This window comes from Halictus rubicundus, chromosome 5, assembly GCF_050948215.1.
Source record: "Halictus rubicundus isolate RS-2024b chromosome 5, iyHalRubi1_principal, whole genome shotgun sequence".
NCBI classification, from domain to species: domain Eukaryota; kingdom Metazoa; phylum Arthropoda; class Insecta; order Hymenoptera; family Halictidae; genus Halictus; species Halictus rubicundus.
This window is the reverse complement of record NC_135153.1, coordinates 20,884,205-20,907,666: the sequence shown is the minus strand read 5'-3', so window position 1 is coordinate 20,907,666 and position 23,462 is coordinate 20,884,205. Positions and strand designations below refer to the sequence as shown.

The window sequence follows — 23,462 nt, the reverse complement described above, 5'->3', positions numbered from 1 at the left end:
TGGAATCCGCGGCTATCTGCGCCATCTCCCTCGCACGCACGGAGGGAATACTGTAATTCGTTGTCCTTGAGATCATTTTCCTTACCAGAAATCCCTTTCTACTTTCTTCGATGCAGTTTCGTTCGCACTTTAACTCGATCTCCGTCGCGCTGTCTTTCGTCGAGTTTCGCGGACGATTTTGCAGATGCAGGAGCCTGAAAAATCGATGGCTACTTATCGGGATCGTTGCATATATAAATACAGATACGGAAGGAAATGTTTCACTTTATCAGTGCACTCGTAACGGGCACTGTTCGGTAGCACTTGTCGGCTAAGCCTGGATACTTCACCTCGAGGGTCTCTTGTCATTAACAAATTGTAAGGTTCTACCGATTGCCGAGTACAACAATTGGTTATCTGCTGTGAACTAAGTCAAACCCTTGACACCTAAAGTAGCACCGGCGTTCCAGCACTGTTTATTGCACGCAAAACGCGAACGACAACGTTCCGATCAGATCAATCCCTTCGGATGTTTCTCTTCAACTACGAAGAAAATAATTAACTAAAAATCAATTACCGGATGGGTTGGAATCGTAACGACAGCGAAGATTGTGCTGAGAAATGCGTATCTATTGAGATCTCCCGGTGACTGGCCGGAACAGACACGGTAACACAGATTTGCCGCCATTGGTCCGAGATATCGTGAAATCGTTATACCTGCGAGATACGACGATTTATAACTTTTCCGTTTCTCCATTCTATTCGCTTCTTTGTTCCCGAGAATCTTGTAATCTCTAAATCTATCACTAAAATCGTTTGTAATATTCTGTAGAAATTAGAAAGAATGTACTTTGTAAAGATTAAAATTAAAATTTGTAAATGTACATTTACTTTTATGACTGCGTCGGGCTCACAAGAAAAGTGGAACCGTTGTAGAAGCTCGTTGTAAAGCTATGTCCACGCCGAAGCAACACGAATCAACTTTTCGTCGCCTCTTGTCGCCTTCTGCTTCTTTAATTCGGAAAAATCGGTGATTTTTACCGAGATACATGCAACGTCGACTATAATTTGCCGGTTGCCGCTTCGGTGTGGACACACCCTGACATTTGACGTCCTATTGTTCCGCCAGGCGTATTGCTCCGAGGGCCGACGCGGTCAGCTGTGGTCTTTTTTTCGCTTTTTGTCAGAAGTATTCCGTGGCGGTATCGAATCTTTGGAAAACCGATATCATTTGGGACTCTCTGACGTTACAGTAGTCAAACTAATCTATATAGGGTGTTATCAAACAGATAACGTTGCCGGAGCTCCTATCTGGTAGCCATATTTTTGATACAATATATAGGTGATCGATATATCCACATATAGTTCTCAGTAAGTGAGAGTCTCTATTGCCGTTTGGATGACCCGAAAAATTCGTACGTTCGCGCGTTGCCCTGTCCGCGTGTACTCTCCTCGGGAAATTTTTTGGTTCCGGTATTTTCGTGGGAACATGCGTAAAGCGTTCGCCTGACCGTTGAACGTCTTGTCTGCGCGTTATTAATCGAATTGAATTGTCCTTTATTTCGCTGGAATTTCGTTGCGCGAGTGAAAGGAACAGGTTCAGTTTCTGTTCGAGAACTGTTGGAAAAATATCATTTCGAATGAACTCGTCACCAAAAATCAGCCGATTTCGAATCTGACCGGGAACACAGAGCAGGACTTTCTCGTCGAGCTTGACTTTTGCTTCGAATCGCCGGATCTCGACGACAGACGCACACGCTTGTTCGAGGAAAATGGCAAACGGATACGACGAGTGCTACGACGCGACCTGGCATCTGTTTCCACCGGACTATGCCGAAGACGAGTACAGGTAACGCTCACCAGAGATAGCACGCTTGTTAGAAATGCTAGGATCTCCAAAAGATCGAGTTCTTTCAACTCTTTTAATGTCCTTGCAACTCCGTAATTGGCCAACAACCCGATTCTTGGCACAGATGCATAAGATCGTGCGAAATAAATACGATACACCGGGGGTCGGGAATTCGGAGTGAATGCAAGAGTCTTTCGCAGACAAATCGAAAGTCTTCAGGGTCAGTCACTTCGCGCCGAGTCACAGCGAAGAGGTACGGGGGAGGGTAGGGGGTAGACGGCCGCGGAAAAATGGAGTTTTACGTTCATTCATGAACTGGTCACAATGGAGGAGCGGAATCCCGGAGTCATGAATGAACGTAGTAGGTCTCGTAGTAGGTGGCTCGACGGGTGGGCTTTCGGGGAAGCCCTTTTCAGAAAAGCTTCCCCGTGAAGGGCCCTTCTTCGACGGCGTTCGAAGCCACGGGGCCAAACGTGACCCAAACTCTGCACGGCTCGTTAAAGCCTAGCCACCGGCATCGTTTAAGAATCGTTTAAGAAGTTAGACGAGGCACAAGGTACCACCCCATTCACGTCCCCGTCCATTCTGTGTGTAGTCCCTTCAATCCCGAAATGTTAAGGTCATAGAAAGTATTCTTGGATGCTACGCTCGAGGACCGGGCCCTCGAATCACTTTTTTTTTCGGCTCTCGAGCTCCCGAATTTCGCGCACCCCTCACTCTCCTTTGCGATCGGCAGTGTATAACCCTTCTGGTGGCCGTAGCACCTCGGGAATATAATACTCGACGTTTATGATGGACGTCTTCGACCCGTGGAGGGATCACAGAAGAAGCAGAAATGAATTTCTTGATCACAGTTTCGAAATCAAATTTATTTCTATTTTGTTTGAGATAATGTGTCGTTTTCCGAAGCTTTCGTTGAGAACTTTGTCGAGGAAGTGTACAAATTACGAAATTGTAAATAACAAAACAGTCATTTTCAAATTTTAGAAAATACTTTGGACGTTAATGAATTCTCCCGGTTCTTTGAATTGTTCCTATATTATTTCAGACGCTTTTGTGTACCACCAAACTGAAAAGCGATCACGTCATATTAATTTTATAGCTATCTCTGACGGTCTTTTATCGCAATACCGTTTCCATATCCACCTATTTCAAGCACACGAGAGATTCGGATCAGCACTTTTGGGAATCCAGAAATTTCATTGACTTGTCGCTCGTGAATCTATCGATACTCGCTGGAAGATTATGAGACGCGTAAATACCAAATATTTAAGTAGTGCTTCGTGTATAGATATTTGATAAACTGAATATATTACAAAACCACTTCATCAAAAGTACGAAAACCCGTTTCTAACCATTCGCTGGTATCGGGCGCGATAACAATACGAATTAATTTTTTCTTCTACAAAGGAGATGTTATTTATTGCAGCCGGTTTTTACTCAAAGGGCCTAGCCGAATAAGATGGTCAAAACTGCCCTTAGACGTTTTTCAATAATTAATGAACCATTCGAAAGCTGACCAAGAAAAACCCCTCTGAGCCAAATTTCAACCCCCTATCTTGCTCGTGCGGGTAGTTACAGGGTAAATTAGATTTTGAGCTTTTCCGTGCATTTTCCGCACTCTGATGCTTCCCAAAATTCTGAAAAAAATGTGACATATTTTGGACCCTAAGGCGGATTTTTGAGAATTTTTTCCGATTTTTTGGATGCAAACTGTGGTCGTAAAAAATGAAAAACCTCAAAAAAATCGGAAAAATGCAGGTTTCTCAAAAATATGAAAACATGCTATTGAGCTGTTTAGTGCCCCCATAAAGTACCATAACAGGCAGTGTCCTCAATTTTTTTTAGATTTTTTCTTGTGGGCACTTTTTGTCCAGACAAGAAAAACCGAATTTTTTCGACGTTTCTGCTATTAGGAGGAAAGTTACACTTGTTGATTTTATAGCAAGTATATATTAAGTCATTTTTAACGTTATTACATTGAAACAAGTAAGTGTTTGACCTCAGAAATATGTTTTAAGAGAAAAATATATTCTATTTCGTGCGATATATACCAGAATGTTCGCAACGTTTACAACGTCGCCGGTTGGCCGAGCAGTCAAGGTGTCGGACTACGGAGCGGAAACGCTGGGTTCGAATCCCGTCAAGGGTAAAGTTTTTTTTCCATACATCATCTTTATTTTTTCAATTTTTTATTACATGGTTTATTCATGTGATTTTTAAAATATTTTTTTAATGTTTTAAAAATATTTAAGAAACATTTTTGAGTAAAATATATGTAAATATAGTTTTAGAGTATCTATCACTTCCTCGATTCTCTAATTGTATATGATCTTCATTACGGTCCTCTCTAACATTCTTAATATTAAAATTCATTAATCTGGTTTCTAAGCCTTACGTCTTCATAAATTAGGGAGGAAATGAGAAGAATTCTGAATAAATAACGCGCAGCAAAGTATTGGTTTTTGTCAAATTGAAAGAAAAGGGCTACATACTACCACTATTTTTAAAGTGAGGTATCAGGTACAAATAAGCCTTAGCCATTCCTCTTTATTGTAACGTACATGAGGATGTATTTCCGTTTATAGTTACTTGATTGAAAACCATATTGAAGAGGGGAGACTTTTGTATTGTCGACAGAGGTTTTCGAGATGTTACATCTCATTTAACAGGTCTTGGTTTCAGAGTTCTCATGCCTGCTTTAAAAGGTAATCGTTCTCAACTTTCGACGAAAGAGTCGAATTATTCCTGAAAAGTCACGAAAATTCATTGGGTTGTAGAGGCAATGTATAGTATACAAGGTCAAAAGTACCAGCTTCTACACAAACAAGTAGACAACGAAACCTTTCCAAAAATTGGATATAATTGGAACTGCAAAACGACTCCATTTCAAACAGTATCCTCGGTAGATACTCTGGATTTTCCGGAAATGACAGAAGTAGATTTAAAAATTCTTTTGACGGAATCTTACCAATTTTCGCAAGCAATTTCTAATCTGGCGGAAATCGTGGACGAACACAATAATATAAATATTAATTTATTGCCTAATCCAAGAAAATAATATCATTAAATTCGAAGTCAAATCGGAGTAATATAAATAAAAGTTAGTTAAAAATGTTACCTCAATATTTTTTAAAAACATTTAAAAAATATTGTTAAAATCACATGAATAAACTATATAAGAAATTGAAAAAATAAAGATGATGTATGGAAAAAAAAACTTTACCCTCGACGGGATTCGAACCCAGCGTTTCCGCTCCGTAGTCCGACACCTTGACTGCTCGGCCAACCGGCTACGTTGTAAACGTTGCGAACATTCTGGTATATATCGCACGAAATAGAATTTATTTTTCTCTTAAAACATATTTCTGAGGTCAAACACTTACTTGTTTCAATGTAATAACGTTAAAAATGACTAAATATATACTTGCGATAAAATCAACAAGTGTAACTTTCCTCCTAATAGCAGAAACGTCGAAAAAATTCGGTTTTTCTTGTCTGGACAAAAAGTGCCCACAAGAAAAAATCTAAAAAAAATTGAGGACACTGCCTGTTATGGTACTTTATGGGGGCACTAAACAGCTCAATAGCATGTTTTCATATTTTTGAGAAACCTGCATTTTTCCGATTTTTTTGAGGTTTTTCATTTTTTACGACCACAGTTTGCATCCAAAAAATCGGAAAAAATTCTCAAAAATCCGCCTTAGGGTCCAAAATATGTCACATTTTTTTCAGAATTTTGGGAAGCATCAGAGTGCGGAAAATGCACGGAAAAGCTCAAAATCTAATTTACCCTGTAACTACCCTCACGAGCAAGATAGGGGGTTGAAATTTGGCTCAGAGAGGTTTTTCTTGGTCAGCTTTCGAATGGTTCATTAATTATTGAAAAACGTCTAAGGGCAGTTTTGACCATCTTATTCGGCTAGGCCCTTTCCCAAACGGACCAAAAGGTCTGTAAAAATATTTGTAAAATTTAAAATCCTCTTTCGAAGGGGCCATTTTTGAGTTTGAACATTAAAAACATTCACAACAAATGTATGTTCGTATAGTACAGCAATTGGTACTATTACTTACTAAAGATTTGATTCAAATTTTCTTTTCTATTCGAAATAAAATGACGACGCAGGAGCTTAAAAATCCAACGTCGAATGTGCTGAGACATTAAGTAGGTTTTTATTTCGGAAAGGTGTCACCACGTCGTTGATAGACGGTTAAACATTTATTCTTTTTTTTTAAATATCGTGTGTATCTAATCGTTAAGCACACGAGTCGGACAATGAAGGAAAAAAATGGAGACCGTCCGGACGATTGTGCGCGTATCGATCGACCTGCAGCGAGTAATAGCGGTGGGATATAGGTCGCGTGTGGATCTAGAATCGAGATTCAGAGCGATTTCGTTGTAATCGCGAATCAAATCGCGGCTAACCCGAATGTATCTAACGTTTTCATTAATCTTACAATTAATAGAAACGGGTGCTCCCAATATGGAAAAAAGTCACATTAGAAGTGACACGAAGATTAGGTGGACGTTGCGTGCTGAAGTTACATTTTCTGTGTTTCGTTCCATATTTTTATGTATGTCACCGACGGGAATCGATAAAGGAAACGCATCGGAAGTTCCTTCTGAAAAGGTAAAATTGGTATAGGTTTGATTCCGAACGACGGAAACTATCCGATTTTCGTAGCGCAACTGATTGCGCTTGTGCACGCAGAACTATTTTGCAGAAGTAACAATTTTTCCAGCGAGCAACGATAACGCGAGGTTTCCTAACGGTTTTGCCGTAATCTGAGAAGATTAAAACCCAAGAAAAGAAAACGTGGAACGGCCGGTACTGGGGGAAAAAAAAATTCTTTCCATTCTCGCGCGTTATCTAATCCTCGTCGATCGAACGAAGTTAATCCCTTCGAGGAATAAAATCGATAATCGATTCCGTTTCGTTTCGATAAGAAAGGATCCGCAGGGAAGTCAATCAATGATATCGCGGACGGCGCGAATGTTCGAGCGATTAGCATATCTGATTAGGCGGATAGCACCGGAAACCGGAAGCGAACGTTTAAGAGCAGTCACGCATATCGGTTAGGCGAATTCTTCGGTATAGAGTGGTACGCCTTGTTACATGGTGCCGGACACACGCGAGAACCGAAAGGGCCGGAGTACCAACACCTGTTGGTTTCCACCATAAATTTCGGATTAATCGTAAACGGGATTGGTCGCTCGCCTACAGTGAATCACAGCGATGTTCGGTCACCTTCAAAGGAACCATCATTTTTAACCTTTTGCACTCGAAGCTATTTTCACTTTAATACTAAATGTTTCTTCCGTCTTAGAATATTTTCTATTATATAATATTTAAATGTTTGGTAATCTATTCGATACAAATTTTGTAATGTAACATATATTTTGTAATATTTTCTGTAATTTCTTTGAAATAATGCCACAACAATTTCTAGTAGCGCTTCAGAATCACCACTCGAGTGCAAAAGGTTAAACGTTGGGCCGTACGACTTGGGTCTTTTCGAGAAGTTAAAGTTCACTCGTGGGGAGAAAATTGAAAAAAAAAAAATCGCAATTGGTCGAAGTTGCACAGAAAATGCCTATAAATCGTTTTCAATATTCATTCACTGTACAACGTTATAGTTTTAAACATTTTAAGAATTTGTCTTTTGAAATTATCGCAATTCAGTCCATTGCAAAAATAAGATTCACGAATAACAACTCGGTAAATAACGATAGAAATACGAAGAAGCTGCAGCGTTTTCTATTTTTTCTGGACGAGTTCGCACCGCGGATTACCATTTATGCCATCGGTCGTAAAATATGGCCACCCGGGAAAATTTGTTTGTAGAGGAAAACATGGTCGTCCAAGAATGACGTCGACAATTTATTGCATACTGTTGCGGTACAGAGGGTTTTATTGCTACCAGTGTTGGGGTCTAATTGCTCTACCAGGTGGCCAGGTGAGGGACCCATCCCCCCTCTCTCTCTCTCTCTCTCTGTCCCTCTTCAGCTATTCACCGTTGCCCGCCTGCCACCAGCAAAAATCTTATTGTCGGAAGAAACCTGAAGACGTTGGCAAACGAAATCTGATGCAGCGAGAAGCAATCGGATTAACTAGAAAAGACGGTTGTTCCAACAGTGGATTAACTCAACGCCTAACCGGGCCTTTGCCCCGAAACCGCACGAGCATCCTCTTATACGCGACGATCAACGCTCTGCTCGAGTTAATCAGCTTGGCTCGAGATTATCAGAATTTCAATGCTCGAATCTAATCCGCATCTCTTTCGCTACGCGGGGTTTTCAATTAGAGATTTTTAAGAGGACGCTGATTCGCGCGAGCGCTAATTACCAGATAAATCCCCAATTATAATGAATGTTCAATCTCTGCTGATTTAATCCCTGTCGATCTCAATTTCAGCGGGAAATGCCGCGTTGTTCTCGAGGCGTATTCGTTCGATTGTATCTCGATCGTATATCGACTACAACGAAATAGAATTTTGTTCGAAGAAATTAATTTATAAGAAATTTATAAGAAATTAGTACATATTTATTAGAGTCTGTTCAGAATCTCCGTCGCTGACTCGTTATTGAAAGGGGAACGAACGTTCGTTCGAACCCGACATAAAGTCGAGCGATTGCTTGCTTAAAAATTCAACATGTTTACAAACCATCGACACTCGGCGTTCGAAAGCAAAAGAAAACAGGCGGTCGTCGGACGGAGTTTAAGGACACTTGCGCGTACTCGTCACCGGATGGCCACTTCATCGTTCGGTTCACTCGAGACTCTAGACTCTAGAGGATTCAGGTGTTGAGGCTGAAACGTGCCGCTATGAATGGAGGTTCATCCATTTACGAGATATTTCGTCTATCCCCCATTACCATCACAATATCGGTACCTGCTGCCAAACACCTGAGGCTCCTGGCGGTTCTTATTTATTGCCAGTACGTGCCGGCGCAAGATTTCCCCGAAAATTTCCTGTCCTTCGTTGCGTCTTGCTCCGAGGACCCGATCGTCAATGACACAAATACACGTTTATGTTATGCGAATCTGAATTTTCAATCAGCCTCGAACACCACTAGACTTCTGCTATCGAAACACGGTCATGCTCGAGTGGCGAGTCAAGTGGCCATTAGGGGAGCTCCTCCAGTGCTGGACATTTAAACTTTCTCTTAAATAAATGCAGAAATACCATACTTTTCTTTTATTCTGCTTTGTTTACGAATTAACGTTATTAAACACTGTTATATATATACTTGTAACTGTAAGCTATCGATAAGGTAGAAATCAATGCAATACCCGTCTAACGACATCTGTATAATTACAAACACAATACTGACACGCGTCTGGACAGCGCACACGCGTTGACCTAATCAGACATTCTAGGACCTTCCTACATAAACACACTCGAAAGTAAGACTACTGTGTTATATATTCACATCCACTGCCATATCCATGTACCTAATTATAACAAACACCAAAATAATGTGAAAAATATAATCAATATTTCCGTGATAATTCACTTCAACTAGCAGTATTTGAGTGCAAAGTATGAGTGCAATCACATGCCAAACCCATGGCAGATCTTGCTCTCGCGAAGAGGAGAGGTCGGTAGCCCTAATAATGTATCGATACTCTTAAAGTATTTTCACTGTTTCAAATAGCACCTGCTCGTTTTTGTTAGAGACGCATGAAATCTGTAGTCTACTCGTGACCTTACACGTCATTGCGACTGGAAACCCCGAAAAGAAAATAAGGAAGAAAAATGAGTTTGGTATGTAGCCGAGAAATATTGAATGATCGGGACGAAATGAATTTCGGAGGAGAAAAGGGTCTGAGAGGGCAGCACTCGATGATTGGAGGGCCGTAATAGTTGGTGGCACGATCCCCTCGACAATACCGAGTCGGCGGGAAGGCACCGCGAAGCAACGATCGCGGAGTAAAACAATGAGACGTAGACAAATTGGGTTGCGTGCTCGAAACAAGTTGGCACAGCTATCGCCAAACAGTCGTGGGATCCTGGCAAATGTTGCTCGATTGCCCGGGGAGCTCGAACTTCTCCGTCTGTTCTTTTTGCTTTTCGCCGCCGCGCCGTCCGACGCTTGGAGTTTCCAACCCGGGAACGAAGAAAGGAGGAAAACCGACGAGAGCGTCTCGTTGAATTCGATTCTAACCGAGTTAAAACGGCGCAACGTGCCTCTCTTCGTGTCCTTCTTCCTGTTTCTCTCGACCCCGCGACGCTCGCTCGCTTCCTCGAGAATTTCCTCGCTGTCTTCGAGGAACCGTGGCGTTCTTGACATGCTTCACACGGTGAAAACTAATACAACAGAATTTTTTCATTCTTCTACTGCCCCTTTTAACCCATTCGCATCACAAGGAAATATGAAAAGAAGACCTGTATCACCAAACTTTTTTTTAATTATATTTAAGTACAAAAATTACTACAAGCGAAAGAACTTCATATTTCAGCGTTATAAGAAAAAGTCAGAATTACTGCTTTCATCATCAACAACGCCCTCCATTTCCATTTTTTAGCTGACGAATGATGACAGTGACCAACAAAGTCGAGCGTATGCATACGGCTCCTAATGACCAGGAAAATTGAACGTATGTATACGCTAATGATGCAAATGGGTTAAAGTACACCTACTATATAGTCGTCATAAATGCATCTAGTCACGCCTGTTCAATCTTACTGTTAAAAATCGACCGTTTCATCATCGTTTCGTATGCAAGTTCTTTTCGGTAGTCGTAAAGCAGAGACAAGTTCTACAGGTTTTTTTTTCAGAAATTTTCCAACGGGTAATAAATCCGAGGGTGAGAAGTCACGAGAAAAACTCAGGGAGGTCACGGGTCCGCCCTCTTCCGTACTTTTGACTTTTTCGTTGGTGGCCGGGGGCGAGCGCGAGCTGACAAAGGCCGGTTTGAATAAACCGGAAACCCTCTCCGCCGCCGGCCCTGTCCCTTACCTGTTTTCCTCTCCTAAACCGCGGTCCACCGACTGACCATGCAGCGATGTTCCACGTGTGCGTGCGTGTTTATGCGGGCCGCTTTCCACGCGATTTGATACAAATCGTGGGAGACCGTTGTGCTCAATTTCTCGATAAAATACTCGTCTTGCAAGAAGTCCGGCGATTTCCTGCGAGATCGTTTTAATAATTTCGACAATTACGGAACAGGAAACCGGTTGTTTGACCGTGATAGGTTCACCGTTGAACAGCCTAATTCAAGTAAGTGCGCGTCAGCCTATTTCTTGAGCCAGTGTGATTAAAAGGTAGGAACGAGGTGGTGTACAGTTACGAAGCGTCTGGAATAATGGCGAGCGGGGTAAATAACGATTGCTTTTAACCCAGTTTCAAGTATCGATGGATCTTGATTGCGAGTGGTGGTGGGGAGGGGGTGGTGGTGCAGGGGGTGTCCCCTAAAATCGGCAGGGAAAGAGGCGAAGTAAAAAAATCGGAATGACACGGTAAAACCGCCGCTAATGTTCTTTCGCATTAACACTCGACGGAAAGCATGCTCTCGGTGTAAAAAGCTCTGATCGATGGAGCGACCCGATTGGCCGAGCCGCGGCGAGGGTTGAAATCAACCCCCGAAATACTTCTCCGCTGGGATCCTCGACGCGCTCGGCCTCCGATTGGTCGGACGTATGCTCCACCCCGTGGAAACTCACCCCCGTTCGGGTACCAGTAGATCGTGGTCTCGGCCGGGCGAGGACTATGCTTCGGTTCACGATATTCCTCGAGCGTTCCTCATTTCAATAAATTCCTATTCACCGTTCTGCTGTGCTGCACTCTTGAATCCAAGTAGATCGCTCTCGTGCTGCTGTTTCTTATTTTCGTGTATGCGCACAAATCGCCGAGAAATTCGGGCGACTCGGCGAATTGTTTTATACAAAATAAAGCGAAAGTTACACCCTGGATTCCGCGTAACCGATCGATATTTCAAGGTCTCGAAACGGGACAATGGTTTTCTCTTGTTACGAATTCTTGCTAGCTCGAATGCAAAGCGTTTCGATCGAGAAATATCATTACAGTCCACAGTCTACAATTTTAAGTCAATCTCAACGTCAATCAACGCGAGTGCACTCATTTCATTAATAATCGAGCTCGACAAAGTCGTACTTTTGCGCGAAAAATATCTTTCATTTATTCGAAAGAAAACCATGATGCTTAGGAATGAAATCCTGCGACAAAAACCGGACAATTGTTCCAGTAATTTTCGAGAAATCGTCTCATGGTTGCCGCCCCACTTCCATCGGATATTTCCCAACGAAAACTTAGTATCTCGTAGATGAAAGCGTGACGCAACTTTTGCACCAGATGTTTTTCTAATACAACAATTCGTTGAAGTCAAAAAAAAAAAAAAAAAAATTCTCAAAGCTCGCTTCTCGACTGGGTGTATTTAATATTGCTCCGACTCGTTTCGTCGTTACAAAGGAACTGTAATCGGCAAGTTTCGTTCAGAGAAAAGTTAAAGCAAGCGGAAACCGGAGATTTACCGACGTCGTGAATGGGTTGCGAGGGGGTTGTGGATGGTAAAAAATGAAGGAACGCGTCGCGGAAAGCGCAGGAAAGTTCGGTTCGCGAATTCTGAACGCAGAGGAGAAGCGTCGCAGCCGAGTCCCGGTGGTTCGCAGTTAGAATAGAAATTGATTTCCGTCTACGACGTCCGAAAGGATCATCGACTGGCGTCGTAGTCGGAGCTGGAAATTGCCCGTGGAGAAATTCTCGTCGAGGAGTGCCAGGTTGCGGGGTGGCCGTGGAGAGGGGTGGAGTGTCGCGCGGCTCCGGGGCCGTGCGGGGTGAACCTCGGAATCTCCGCCCCTGGCCGAAGAGATCCGCCCTCGGATTCGAGGGTGCTTGACGGCCGAAACGGCGCGGAGGTAGGGAACACTAGCCGTCAAGTGCTCGTCGAGGACACTCAAAAACTACAAGGAGAGCCCTTCAGCCGCCGGTGGAAGGACTTCTCGACGTGTCCGTCGACCTCCGCTTCTCTTCCTTCGAGGACCCCAACGGGGAGAACGAAAAAGAAAAAGAAAAAGAAAAACGAAACAAAAGGAAACATTAATTATCGGGAAGTGTGTCGGGTTCAACTGGAAAACGGAAAAGTACCTTTTCCGTCCGGACTAGTTCGCGGTGTTGTGCCTGGACGATGAATTCGGCAGGACCAGCTGTGATACGCAGAATTGTGAAAACGTGTGTGAACTTGTGAACCGCGCCGAGTGATAGTGAGGAGTAGAAAGGGGACGGAAAGTGGACGGAGTGAATGAGTAAAAAAGAAGGTACGAGAGAGATATAGAGAAAACAAATAACTCTATATAGGAAACCGAAAAAAAAACAAATAAACAGAGAGAGAGAGAGAGAGTAATAAAGTTCGTCGTGAAAACGAGTGAAGCATTGAGGACATTCGCTAAACATGTACTGACGCCACTAAACACATCTCCGAAACCCTTTCAAAATGGCGGACAAGAATAAGATTCTGCCGTGGTCGCTGCTATCCTATCCGACCAGTCTCTTGAATCACGTCTGGTACAGCCACCTTGCTTTCAATAATAGGTAAACGAAATAACAAAAACCGAATACACCACACCACGTGTACACCAAGCTTTTTCCACCCCCGCGGTTATTGACCAACCCCGAACGCGGACTGTATCCCTCGCATGCGTTTCAGTTGGTGTACACTCTCTCGCGGTTTCGAGCGCACTAGAAAATTCGTAGATGTATTAGAACTACGGCAAAGAATTTTCTGCTTGGTTAGAACTCTGATCTAGTACCGTCGCTAGTCAAAAAAAAAAAAAAAAAGAAAAGAATGCTTGCTCTTGGACACTTTATTTCTCCGTCATAGTTACAGGCTTCTTTCGTTCTGTTAACCGTAGTGTTTCGTAGTTGAGCATATTTAGAAATCAAAAACAATTTCCTGAATAGTAATATTGTTTCCTTAGTAATTCAACGTCAGGTTTTCCGCTCTTCAATTTTCAATCTTTCAAAGCTAATAACTTTTTTAAAATTGAACGAAACAACTCGAGTCTTCTCGAGTCGTTAGAGGGATCAGTTTACCAGATAATGCGTAGGACAGAATTTTTTTAAATTGCTCGGAATTCGGCAGAGAAAAGCGAAGGTCACTATTTGCAACTTTTTCATCTGTAACGAAAATTTCGAACACGCGTTTCGCAAATCTAAACGAGTTGTACGCACGTACAAAATTCCATCGAAATCGGTGGACGCATAAAAAAGTTCATCGAAAGACGCCGTTTTTAATTATTGATAGCTCGTAGCAACTTTAATCGATGTCGATGAAACTTTCCGCACGCGTAAGATCTACAAAAGGCATATTTTCAATTTTCAAAAGTTAAAAATTGTGACCATCACGTTTTTCTTCACAGTTTCGACCGATGGTAATTTTTAATTAATCTCCTTTACACATTGCCTAGTAAACTAGACCTTCTAACATCCCAAAAAAACTGAAGTCGTTTGGTTCGATATTAAACAAGTTCAACAATTTAGAAGAACGATCCAGCACCGTCGCTGGTAGCTCAAAGAACATGCTTGCTCCTGTGTATTTCTTTGTTATCGTTATAGTCTTCTTTTGTTCTACTGATCATTGTAGTTCTCCGCGTCCTTGATATTACAGCGCGATAGTAGCCCGGAGACATCGAGTCCAATTACAGGAGAACAATATCGAGGTCAAATCGTAATCAAGCCTTATCGATCACTTTATCTTTCTTTGAATAACACACACACTTTTTTGGAACGCCTTTCAAACAGATTAGTGGAAATGAGACTTCAAGTGCATCCCTATTGTTACTTTCCTTTCCAATTTAGTAAACATTCGATTGTACTTTCCGAGGAGGATCTATGTAAAATATTTCTGAAGGTGAATCTTGTGATTTCGCGATAATTCGCACGATAAGCTCGATGATTTCGATAGACCCCCGGGATTGCTGCGCGTGGCTTCAACGAAATCAGCCCGGCGCTTATCGAGACCCGTTCACGCTCGATTAGGCTCCGATATCGTTGTCAAAAGTTATGCGCGTTGGTCCGGCGGCGATTTGTTCGACGTGTTGCTCTTCTCGGGGAGGAAACAAACAAATTGTACGAAAAAATACGACGCTCTCCGAGTCAAATTTGACCCCCAAGGAACTCTTCGATAACGAAATTTATTTGGCTTCGTCAGAGCAACAAAATAATTAAAATTTAATAACCACCGTCTAACCCTCGGGCTCCTGCGAGTTCTAGACCTATGCCGGAGTCCTATTCCAGACCCATACAGTTTTCTTTCGATATAAGGCGATCGCTCGGGACCAGCTTTCGTCGTGTTTCGGATCAAGAGGATTTTCTTATTTCGTCGTCTTATATCGGAATAACATTGACGGTCGCTCGACCTTATTGCTAAAGAAGAGTCGTTTGGTCCGATTGTTTAAAAATTGCAAAAATAGTGCCAGAATATTAATGGTAGTCACCGTGTATCAGAGTTGGTCGTTACCAGAATTGTTTAGTATAAATATTCATGAAACGTTGCCCAACTCTGCCGTGTACGTGCGTCAGGGTTTCGTTAAAGATTTCCAGCACTGTTTGCCAGGTGTTCCGTTCCAGGGGAGGGAATTAGTCAATTTTAGAGAAGTTGTTTCATTAGAATCTTCCGTACTCCACGGAACTTGTTTCATTAAACGCCGTCCTAAAAAAGCTGAGAAACTAGTTTTCTTCGTCGACGAGGAGAAAGTTCTGACGGGGATAATAAAGTTTGCGGTCACGATAGCATCCCGGCCGGAGAAAATGTCGACGTCCCGAGGGAACGTCGTCGTTTCGATTTTTCGGAGAGATTCCGGGACAGAGGGGCGCGTTCGTTGAAACGTTGCAAGGAACGTGGCCGAACGTGCCGCGATAATAGGTCGTTTGGCTTAAACTGGGATGCCGGGAGTCTGCTTCTGTGTCGGGGACAGGTTGTTTGCCAGGAAAACTGCAGGTATCCGCGGACCAGCCCGGTCCCTCGACGGAAAAGACGCGTCTAATCGGGTCTTAACGGGCCGGTTAGCTTCTTGACGCTCGTCACGCCGCGCCGTTTTTCCCAAGCGACGGGACAACTTTCGGCAATTGGATCGATTCGCACGGAAACCGACCTTTGTCCGCGACTTCTCGACTCGCGGTATCTGGACCCTTGCTTTTAGCACGCGACAATGGCCGCCCAGGCCCGAGGATCTCGTTCTCCTTTCGTTTCCATCCCCCGAATGAACGTAGACCGCTTCCTCGCACACGGAACTAGACCGTCTCTGCACCGTGGCACCCACTTTGCCATCTAGAATCGCAATTTCTTATTATTTCGCTCTACTTTTGCTGCATGGAGTAAGATAGTTTTCACCAGCGATCGAGTAGATTTTAGTATATTATTTTGTTTCCACCTGCGACGAGTCCTAGACTCGACACCCTGACCACCGAGATAAAATAAAAGCACGATCAAAATAATAAATAGGCTGTTATTAGATAAGTGTTGGCGAGACCTTTATGCAAAATGAAAACTTTCCAAGTCAATGAAAGTGTATTTCTTCTGTTGGTAATTTGAATAAGTTGCGAAAATGATGCACATTCTTAACCCTTGGCACTCGAAATATTTTTTACATTTTTTAATTTGTTTGTATGCAATAAATTAGTAAAAACTTCAGTATGTACAACATGAAAATAAATCTATAGAAGAGAAATATTCTAGGTCGAAAGAAATGTTTCGTTTTGGAGTTAAAATAGCTTCGAGTGCAAAAAAATTCGTTTTATCTGACCGTCAAATCTACATATGTGACAAAATAAAAATATCGTATAGATCAATTTGTTAGACAAGGACTTTTCGGAATTGATTTTTCCATCCGTTCTTTTTGAAGTGCTCTTTGAAGTCCTTTTTAGTAGATTGCTCGATAAGTGTTAGTTTGCCGGCGATAGTTTATGCAACATTCTTCAACGCGATCGTTCACTTTCTGTTGTAGAATATTGGAGAGCATAAAAATGCCCCGTACGAGTTTCCACATCCACGACATCCTTCAGCTCGACTCCAAGCCGTCTCAGGAGGAAACGGAAGTCCAAGGTAATTCAGACTGACTTGAAATAATTCTTTATAACAATGGAACTTATTCGAGAGTTCGTCACCGTGGTCATTCTTTTAACCCGGGCAAATTTTATTCGAAATGGATATAAGAAATAACTTTATTTGAAATGCATTTCGCACCGCAAGTTTCGATACCGTCGTTTCAAAGTAAAAGTAGATTAGCAATGAAACATTAGCAATTTCAAATGTTACTTTGACGTTTCTTTATTTCAAGTTTGTTAGAGGAAACAATTCTCGGAATAATCTGATCATTTGACAAAATTTTGAAGAGTAATTTGAGAGCAAATTGAAAATTTGCAAATTTAACCGGTTAAGCGCGTTCGACGTGTATACACGTTAATGAATTGTTAATTTCTTCTCGAATCAAAACGTAATTCTTTCTCATCTTGTTTCACTGTTTTCGTGAAATATATAATAGCGGCATTTGGCCTGCGTTCGAAGTATAATATTCCTCATTGCTTGATTTTAATTCCGCGCCGTGAGGGATTTTTCAAATTAAACTCCACAGTTAACTGGTTAAGAGCAAATAATTATAAAATGAAGTATTATATCAAGCGATTATAAAATAAAATAAACTGTTATTTGAAATCGCAAGCTGTTTGTTTCGTTCGGTACCTTAGTCGGAGGATCAATTTCCATAATTTTCGTGATCCTCTGTTGCAGGTAGCACCACTGTTCTGCCCAACGCGAACGATGTTCCGTCGGCCTATCAGCAATTCTTCGAGCATACGACGGCCATGTTGCAACCGGCGTTGTACGCGAATTTGAACAGGGGTACGCTACCTCCGCCGCCACCTGGTCTTCTCGGATGGCCGGCTGGACCAACGTTACCTACTACGTTGCCGCAGCCTTTAGAAGAAGTGAACGGTGAGTAACAAATTAACTTCCACGCCATTTTCATGAACACGTGCGAGCTACGAACAAGCGTGAAAAGCGGCTGTTGATTTTCCGAAGCAAATTTCATTATACTTTCGTAAATTTCGCAAATACGAACTTCTTCAGCAAAGATGCTACGTTACGGGGAAAGGGTTTAGCAGGATAAGAATGGTCCAGCGGCACCGGCCACAATTTTTATTATTATGCTGTGGAAAACAATGGTTTTAGGTTGAAAGATAATCCCCCAAAATTTCAAGTCGCTAACCCTTAAGGATATTATAAGGGTAAACACCTTAACTGTATCATTTTTTTTCTCGGTTGTTAATTAAGATATTCAGATGGAAGAAAAACGAAAATATTCGAATTTACCTCCTCCGTGTCATATATTTTTTTCACAATTGTGATCAAATTATTAAGGGTAGAAAGAAATTATTTAATTTTTTAGGGGTGGGGGTTGCACGCAACCCTTCGAGTGACCACTTCCAAAAAATTCAAGAACAATGTTCTGTTACCTATCTAATATATACGAAAGTTTCAAGATGATCGGATTGGTGGAACATAGGCGCAGAGGAAATATTATACGTTTCATAAATTGGTCAGGGGAGTAATTTTATTTCTCTGTCCTTGAAATTTTTAAGCGATGTTCTTTAACAATCGGAAATGTTCTCTGACCGCGGTACAAGCAGACGATTCGCATAGATCCGTTGATAGAAAGGGGGCACGTCCCGTAACCCTTATTTATTTAACACCCTACAATTGGTCCGCGCCGGCTAAGCAGGATCTAATGGTCCTATAAAAGGTCCTTGTGGCTCCTGCGCACCGATTGGCCCGTGCACGGGGACAGATGTCCTTTCGAGGACAGATGCGTGTCACCCTGTAGGCCCTCGATGAATCGGTGTCGTCACGCCCAAAAAATCCTCCGGCAGCCTATCGCCTCTTTTCACGGTTTCTTCCTTATCTCCTCTTTTCGTTTCTCTCTTTCTCCTCCCCTCCTACTTTCTCCGGTTATGTCCCGCGTGTACCCCACAGAAAAATCAAGGATCGAACGATCCTCTCTCACCCTATGCGCGCGTGAAAAGGGTGCTCGTGGATTGTGCTGCGGTCGTTCGATCGCACAGGTAGCAAATTCGTTCCGATTCCCGTGGATCCTCCACGAGGGTCACCCTAATCGATCCCTTTTGCGTAGATTCCTCGCAGCGAATATTTTTTACAATTTCTGCGACCGATTCTCACAACAAACTCGAGTGAAACACATGTTTATTTTCTTTCTTAATATGTTTAGTAAAAAGTAATAGCACTTCAAAATTCTTCGCTGTTTTAAATTACGCTTGATCATTTAATAATTAACAATCGAAGCAAACCGAAGCAGGATCGCCGATCAGCTTCGTTCCAAAAACGTTGAGATCACCGCGCGATGTCTCTAATTGAAATCACGACTGCGAGTCGAAGCCTAATCTCCCATGAAAATGATACAGTGTCGGTCCCATGGGGTTGCTCGACGGGGGTAGTATCAAACAGGCTTTATATTGGTTCACACCCTCCCGAACCGGCCTCGGGGATCGCTCACAAAAGCGTTATTGTGTGCTCGCTAACGCAGGGGAACTCGTCGTTGTACATTAAATTAGCGTGTCTGCCATGGCCACCGTGGTATTTGCCACTTCGGCGAGAAGCTAATCAAAATATTGGTGGATTAAGCACAGCACAATAATCCGCGTCGCCTACATGCTCTCCGTTGTAGATCCGCAAGAATCGTTGGACAAATAAAAGCGGGTCAAATGCTAGGAAAATTTCAATATATTCTCTCATTTGATTCGGGTCACTGCAAAAGTCTTGACGTCCCAAAATTGTTGTATTCGATAGGCCGTGATTCCTCGGATCATTCGAAGCAACTTTTTCGGACCAATCACACGGACCAATCAGGGTGCGCCTACTGCGGACGGCGCGGCACGGGCATTGGCTGAGCCGGAACGCGCCCGATGTAGCCGCGCTCTGATTGGTCCGCGTTTTTCGTTGATAACTCATCAACCAAGCCGCGGACAGCATTTTCGCAAAGGAAAAAGTTACTTCAAATCACCTGAGGAATCATTCCTCACAAGGGAGTACATTTTTGGGACACCCTGTCTACAATACCACAGGGAAGAATACGCCTTCAGTTGTTTTTTTGCAGCAGATTCAGTTTATTTTTACAGTCTTTCTGTCATCAAAATAATTGTTAGGCGTAAATCAAATGCATTTTCGTCAGCCATCAGACACGCTTCAACACTAAACCTACCGAGCCTGAAAAGTAACTAATACATGTCGTCTTGTAAAAATGATGAGATTGAATTTATTTGGATTCTGTGCGGTTCGTATTATGATACATTCTCTCCTAAATATATTTATTTCATCATTTCCCACAAAAGCACTTTTAAAATTTGGGTAATTCTAAAATAAAAAATCTGAAACGGTCCTTTTGACCGGCGGCGGTAGGTTCAGTGTTGAAAATGATCGTGAGCAAATGTAACGAAAGAAAGAACAAGAGCGTGCGCGCTAATTGTCTCGTCGTAAAACGTTCCGACCGGTGGGGTCATTAGAAAATGACTCGCGGGAGCTGCAGCTGCACTTCGAGCCGCCCTTCGACTCTTAGCGGTGATTGCGGGCAGATGCAGGCCGGTATTGATTTCTCGAAGTCTTGCTATCATCACCGAGCACGTCCGTGCGTCGGCTCGCGATCGGACATTGATCATTTACCTTAGAACTGTATTTCGAAAATGGTGTGGCTCGCGCAATAACACAGGTGTTTGAACCGTTCCAGTGCTCCAGCAGCCGGACTCCACCAGCCCGACGATCTCGGACCTGTCGTTCGCCCCGAAACAGGAGACGAATCACGAGTGCAAGGAGGAGGAGTCCGTGGACTTCGAGGACGAACAGCAGAACAACGAGGGCCAGCCGCACGAGACCGAGCACAAGAAGCGAAAACGGCGCGTGTTGTTCTCGAAAGCGCAGACGTTCGAGTTGGAGAGACGTTTCCGTCAGCAACGATACCTAAGTGCCCCGGAGAGGGAGCATCTCGCCTCGATAATCCGACTGACCCCGACCCAGGTCAAGATCTGGTTCCAGAATCACAGGTACAAGACGAAGAGGGCGGCCACCGAGAGGGTGGAAGCCGGCGGAAGCGGATGCTCCCCCAGAAGAGTCGCGGTACCCTTGCTGATCAAGGACGGAAAGCCCTGCCAGTCGAAGCTGATGGAACCAGCCGCGTACCCTAACGCCGGCCAGGTACCGATGCCGCCCTACATGCAGAAACCTTACTGGTGGTAAACGCCGAACTCGTGTGAACTGTTTACGGTGTGTCGGTGGCGTTCGAGCGTCTAGAAAGTCGTAGATTAGGGGTCCGAGGAATGGTGATCGGAAGCTTCTCGGCGCACACGATACCGGTATCGGTTAGAGGACTTATGTGCGATTAGAAAGTGGATGCTCCCCCAAGAGGAGTCGCGGTAACCTTGCTGATCAAGGACGGAATGCCCTGCCAGTCGAAGCTGATGGAACCAGCCCTACGCGCAGAAACCTTGTTGACGGTGTTTGCCACAAAACCGTCCCTACCGTAGCGCCCACTGTCCCCTTCCGGTGAGCGCCGTTACGGAGGTGCAAGAAAGATAGGATGGAGGGGGAAGCAAACGTTTGAGGGGCCCCACCCGTCCTCAGCACTGATCTAGAAGGTCGTAGATTAGGGGTCCGAGGACTGGTGATCGGGAGCTCCTTGGCTCGCAGGATATCGGAAAGAAGTGTTATCGGTAGACGGCGGACCTTCATGCAAAATAAAAATTGTTTTAATTGTAAGACACAGGAACTACATAGACATTTATTTCTGTTTCCGATAGTTGTAACGAGCTGGACGTAAAACAGATTGTTCGATTCCTTAAATGTTTTCACAGTTTTCTATTTCATCTAGTCATCGTTGTTGTAAACGCATCAAGATCCGCTGTCTACTGATCATTGTTAAACGACGAATCGGATAAACAACTGCCGAAGCCGAAGCTTTCGATGTTCGCTCGCCGGCGTTCACGAAGAGAGCCAGGATAAGCGCGAAATCGGTTATGTTCGCGGGCGAGGAACTGTGATTAGAGGACGAGCACAAGATGGCGGATTACCACGCGAGGAGAAAATGGCGCGGACTCGCGCGAAACCAAAGATAACTCGCGATCGTCGCGCACGTATCCGCCGGGCGTTCGCGACGAGTCGCGGGCAAGTGATCTAGCGCAAATAAATAGATAAGTAAAACGAGATACGTAGAGTCGAATAAATAATTCCACTGTTCACGAGTTCGAGCCTGTTTCGTTCGTTGTTCCCTTTCTTTGGACAAAATGGTCGCCCGTAGCGGGGATATTAGTTGGTGTAGCGTATGTGTGCGTCGGGATGTCACATTCGTACTTGACGTAATTTTTGCAAATTATAATTCGTGTCCACGGTGAACTACGAAAGAGAGAAGAAAAAAATAGAAGAGTGTTTCCTTGAGATTAAAAGTGTGTATGGACGGAATGGAGAGCGTGTATGTGTGTATGTGTGTGTGTGAGAGAGAGAGAGACAGAATAATGATTGTTCGTCGCTTATGTAACTCGAACACCTCGCTTTCTATCAATCTAATCGCGATATCACGATAAAACGATGAAAAACAATTTCTCTTCGAAGCGAGAAATCATTTTACGGAAAATAATGTTGGACGTTAGAACTTCGAACGGTTTTGGATTCGCAGCATTTTGAAATTTTCATCCGATCATGTCCGCTGTAATTTCAACGTAATTTTCATTTCGACGATAACGCGTTGAACGAAACAACAGAAGTTTCAGCGAGAGGTACCCACAATGTTATCGATTATTTGTTAGAACGAGTACATCTGTGTTCGAGGACTATTGTAATATGTGTAGGAAATGGCCAGTGTTACGTCTAAGTTCCTTACGGTACGAACGATTATTTTGTACGAAACGCGTCTCTGTGTTAGTTGGAAGCCTGTTGGAACTATATTGTATAGATGATAAATCATGGATGTGACACTTGAACAGTTGATAGAAGAGATCCCAGTTTATCGCCTTTAATTAGATAGGTTGTATATATGTACATTGTGTATAATACATAGTAGTCTAATATATCAAATACATATTTAATAAAATTGAATCTTAAACAATCGCAATCTCTCGTTCTTTTCCCTGGTTATTATTAATATTATTATTTATGCAACACTATTTATTTTCAGTCTCAATACGTGTAATAGATATAACAGGTTATAACAGTATTTTAAAATTGTTTTTACAGTTTTCAATTACTCATTTTTCCAGTAAACTCATAAAACCCGCTGTCTAATAATCATCGTTTCAATATTACAATTGAACAAGCAAGACGCACACAGTTAAATTATTAATCGATGTAAGTTTACTCGTAAACAACAAGCTATTTTTTAATTTTTTTTTATATTGCTAAAAATTGATTAACCAAGAATCTCGAAGTAACTCGATAGGTGTAGCAAAGATACGTGCTAATAGGTAATCATGAAGAGTTAATTGGGACGTGTCCCGAGTAACAATGGAGCTAACAGCAAAAATTAGGTTTGCAGTTAATACGCTCAAACAATAAGCTGCAGACAGTGTCCTCCCTTTTGCAGCCCTTCGTTCCTTTTTATTTCTCTCCTCGACCGTTCC

General features: G+C 42.9%; 1 protein-coding gene across 2 annotated transcripts; it reads left to right on the top strand.

Moving 5' to 3' along the window:
- The first annotated feature begins 1,368 nt into the window (after positions 1 to 1,368).
- On the top strand, positions 1,369 to 22,944 carry LOC143354545 (uncharacterized). 2 transcript variants are annotated; one of them, XM_076788724.1, is made up of 4 exons: positions 1,369 to 1,828; positions 16,796 to 16,893; positions 17,578 to 17,781; positions 20,585 to 22,944. In XM_076788724.1, exons 1-4 carry the CDS (start codon positions 1,752 to 1,754, stop codon positions 21,088 to 21,090), a joined length of 885 nt encoding a protein of 294 aa, XP_076644839.1. In that variant the 5' UTR covers positions 1,369 to 1,751; the 3' UTR covers positions 21,091 to 22,944. The 2 variants fall into 2 exon arrangements, with proteins under 2 accessions (XP_076644839.1, XP_076644838.1); XM_076788723.1 differs by lacking the exon at positions 1,369 to 1,828 and adding an exon at positions 12,657 to 13,382.
- The last annotated feature ends 518 nt before the right edge of the window (positions 22,945 to 23,462 follow it).

Bases quoted from the DNA above. Each gene is read 5' to 3' on its own strand.
- LOC143354545 (XM_076788723.1), top strand. From the start codon at position 13,285: ATGGCGGACAAGAATAAGATTCTGCCGTGGTCGCTGCTATCCTATCCG. The intron at 13,383-16,795 runs GTAAACGAAATA...TTTCTGTTGTAG, and splicing joins CACCTTGCTTTCAATAATAG to AATATTGGAGAGCATAAAAA. The intron at 17,782-20,584 runs GTGAGTAACAAA...GAACCGTTCCAG, and splicing joins GCCTTTAGAAGAAGTGAACG to TGCTCCAGCAGCCGGACTCC.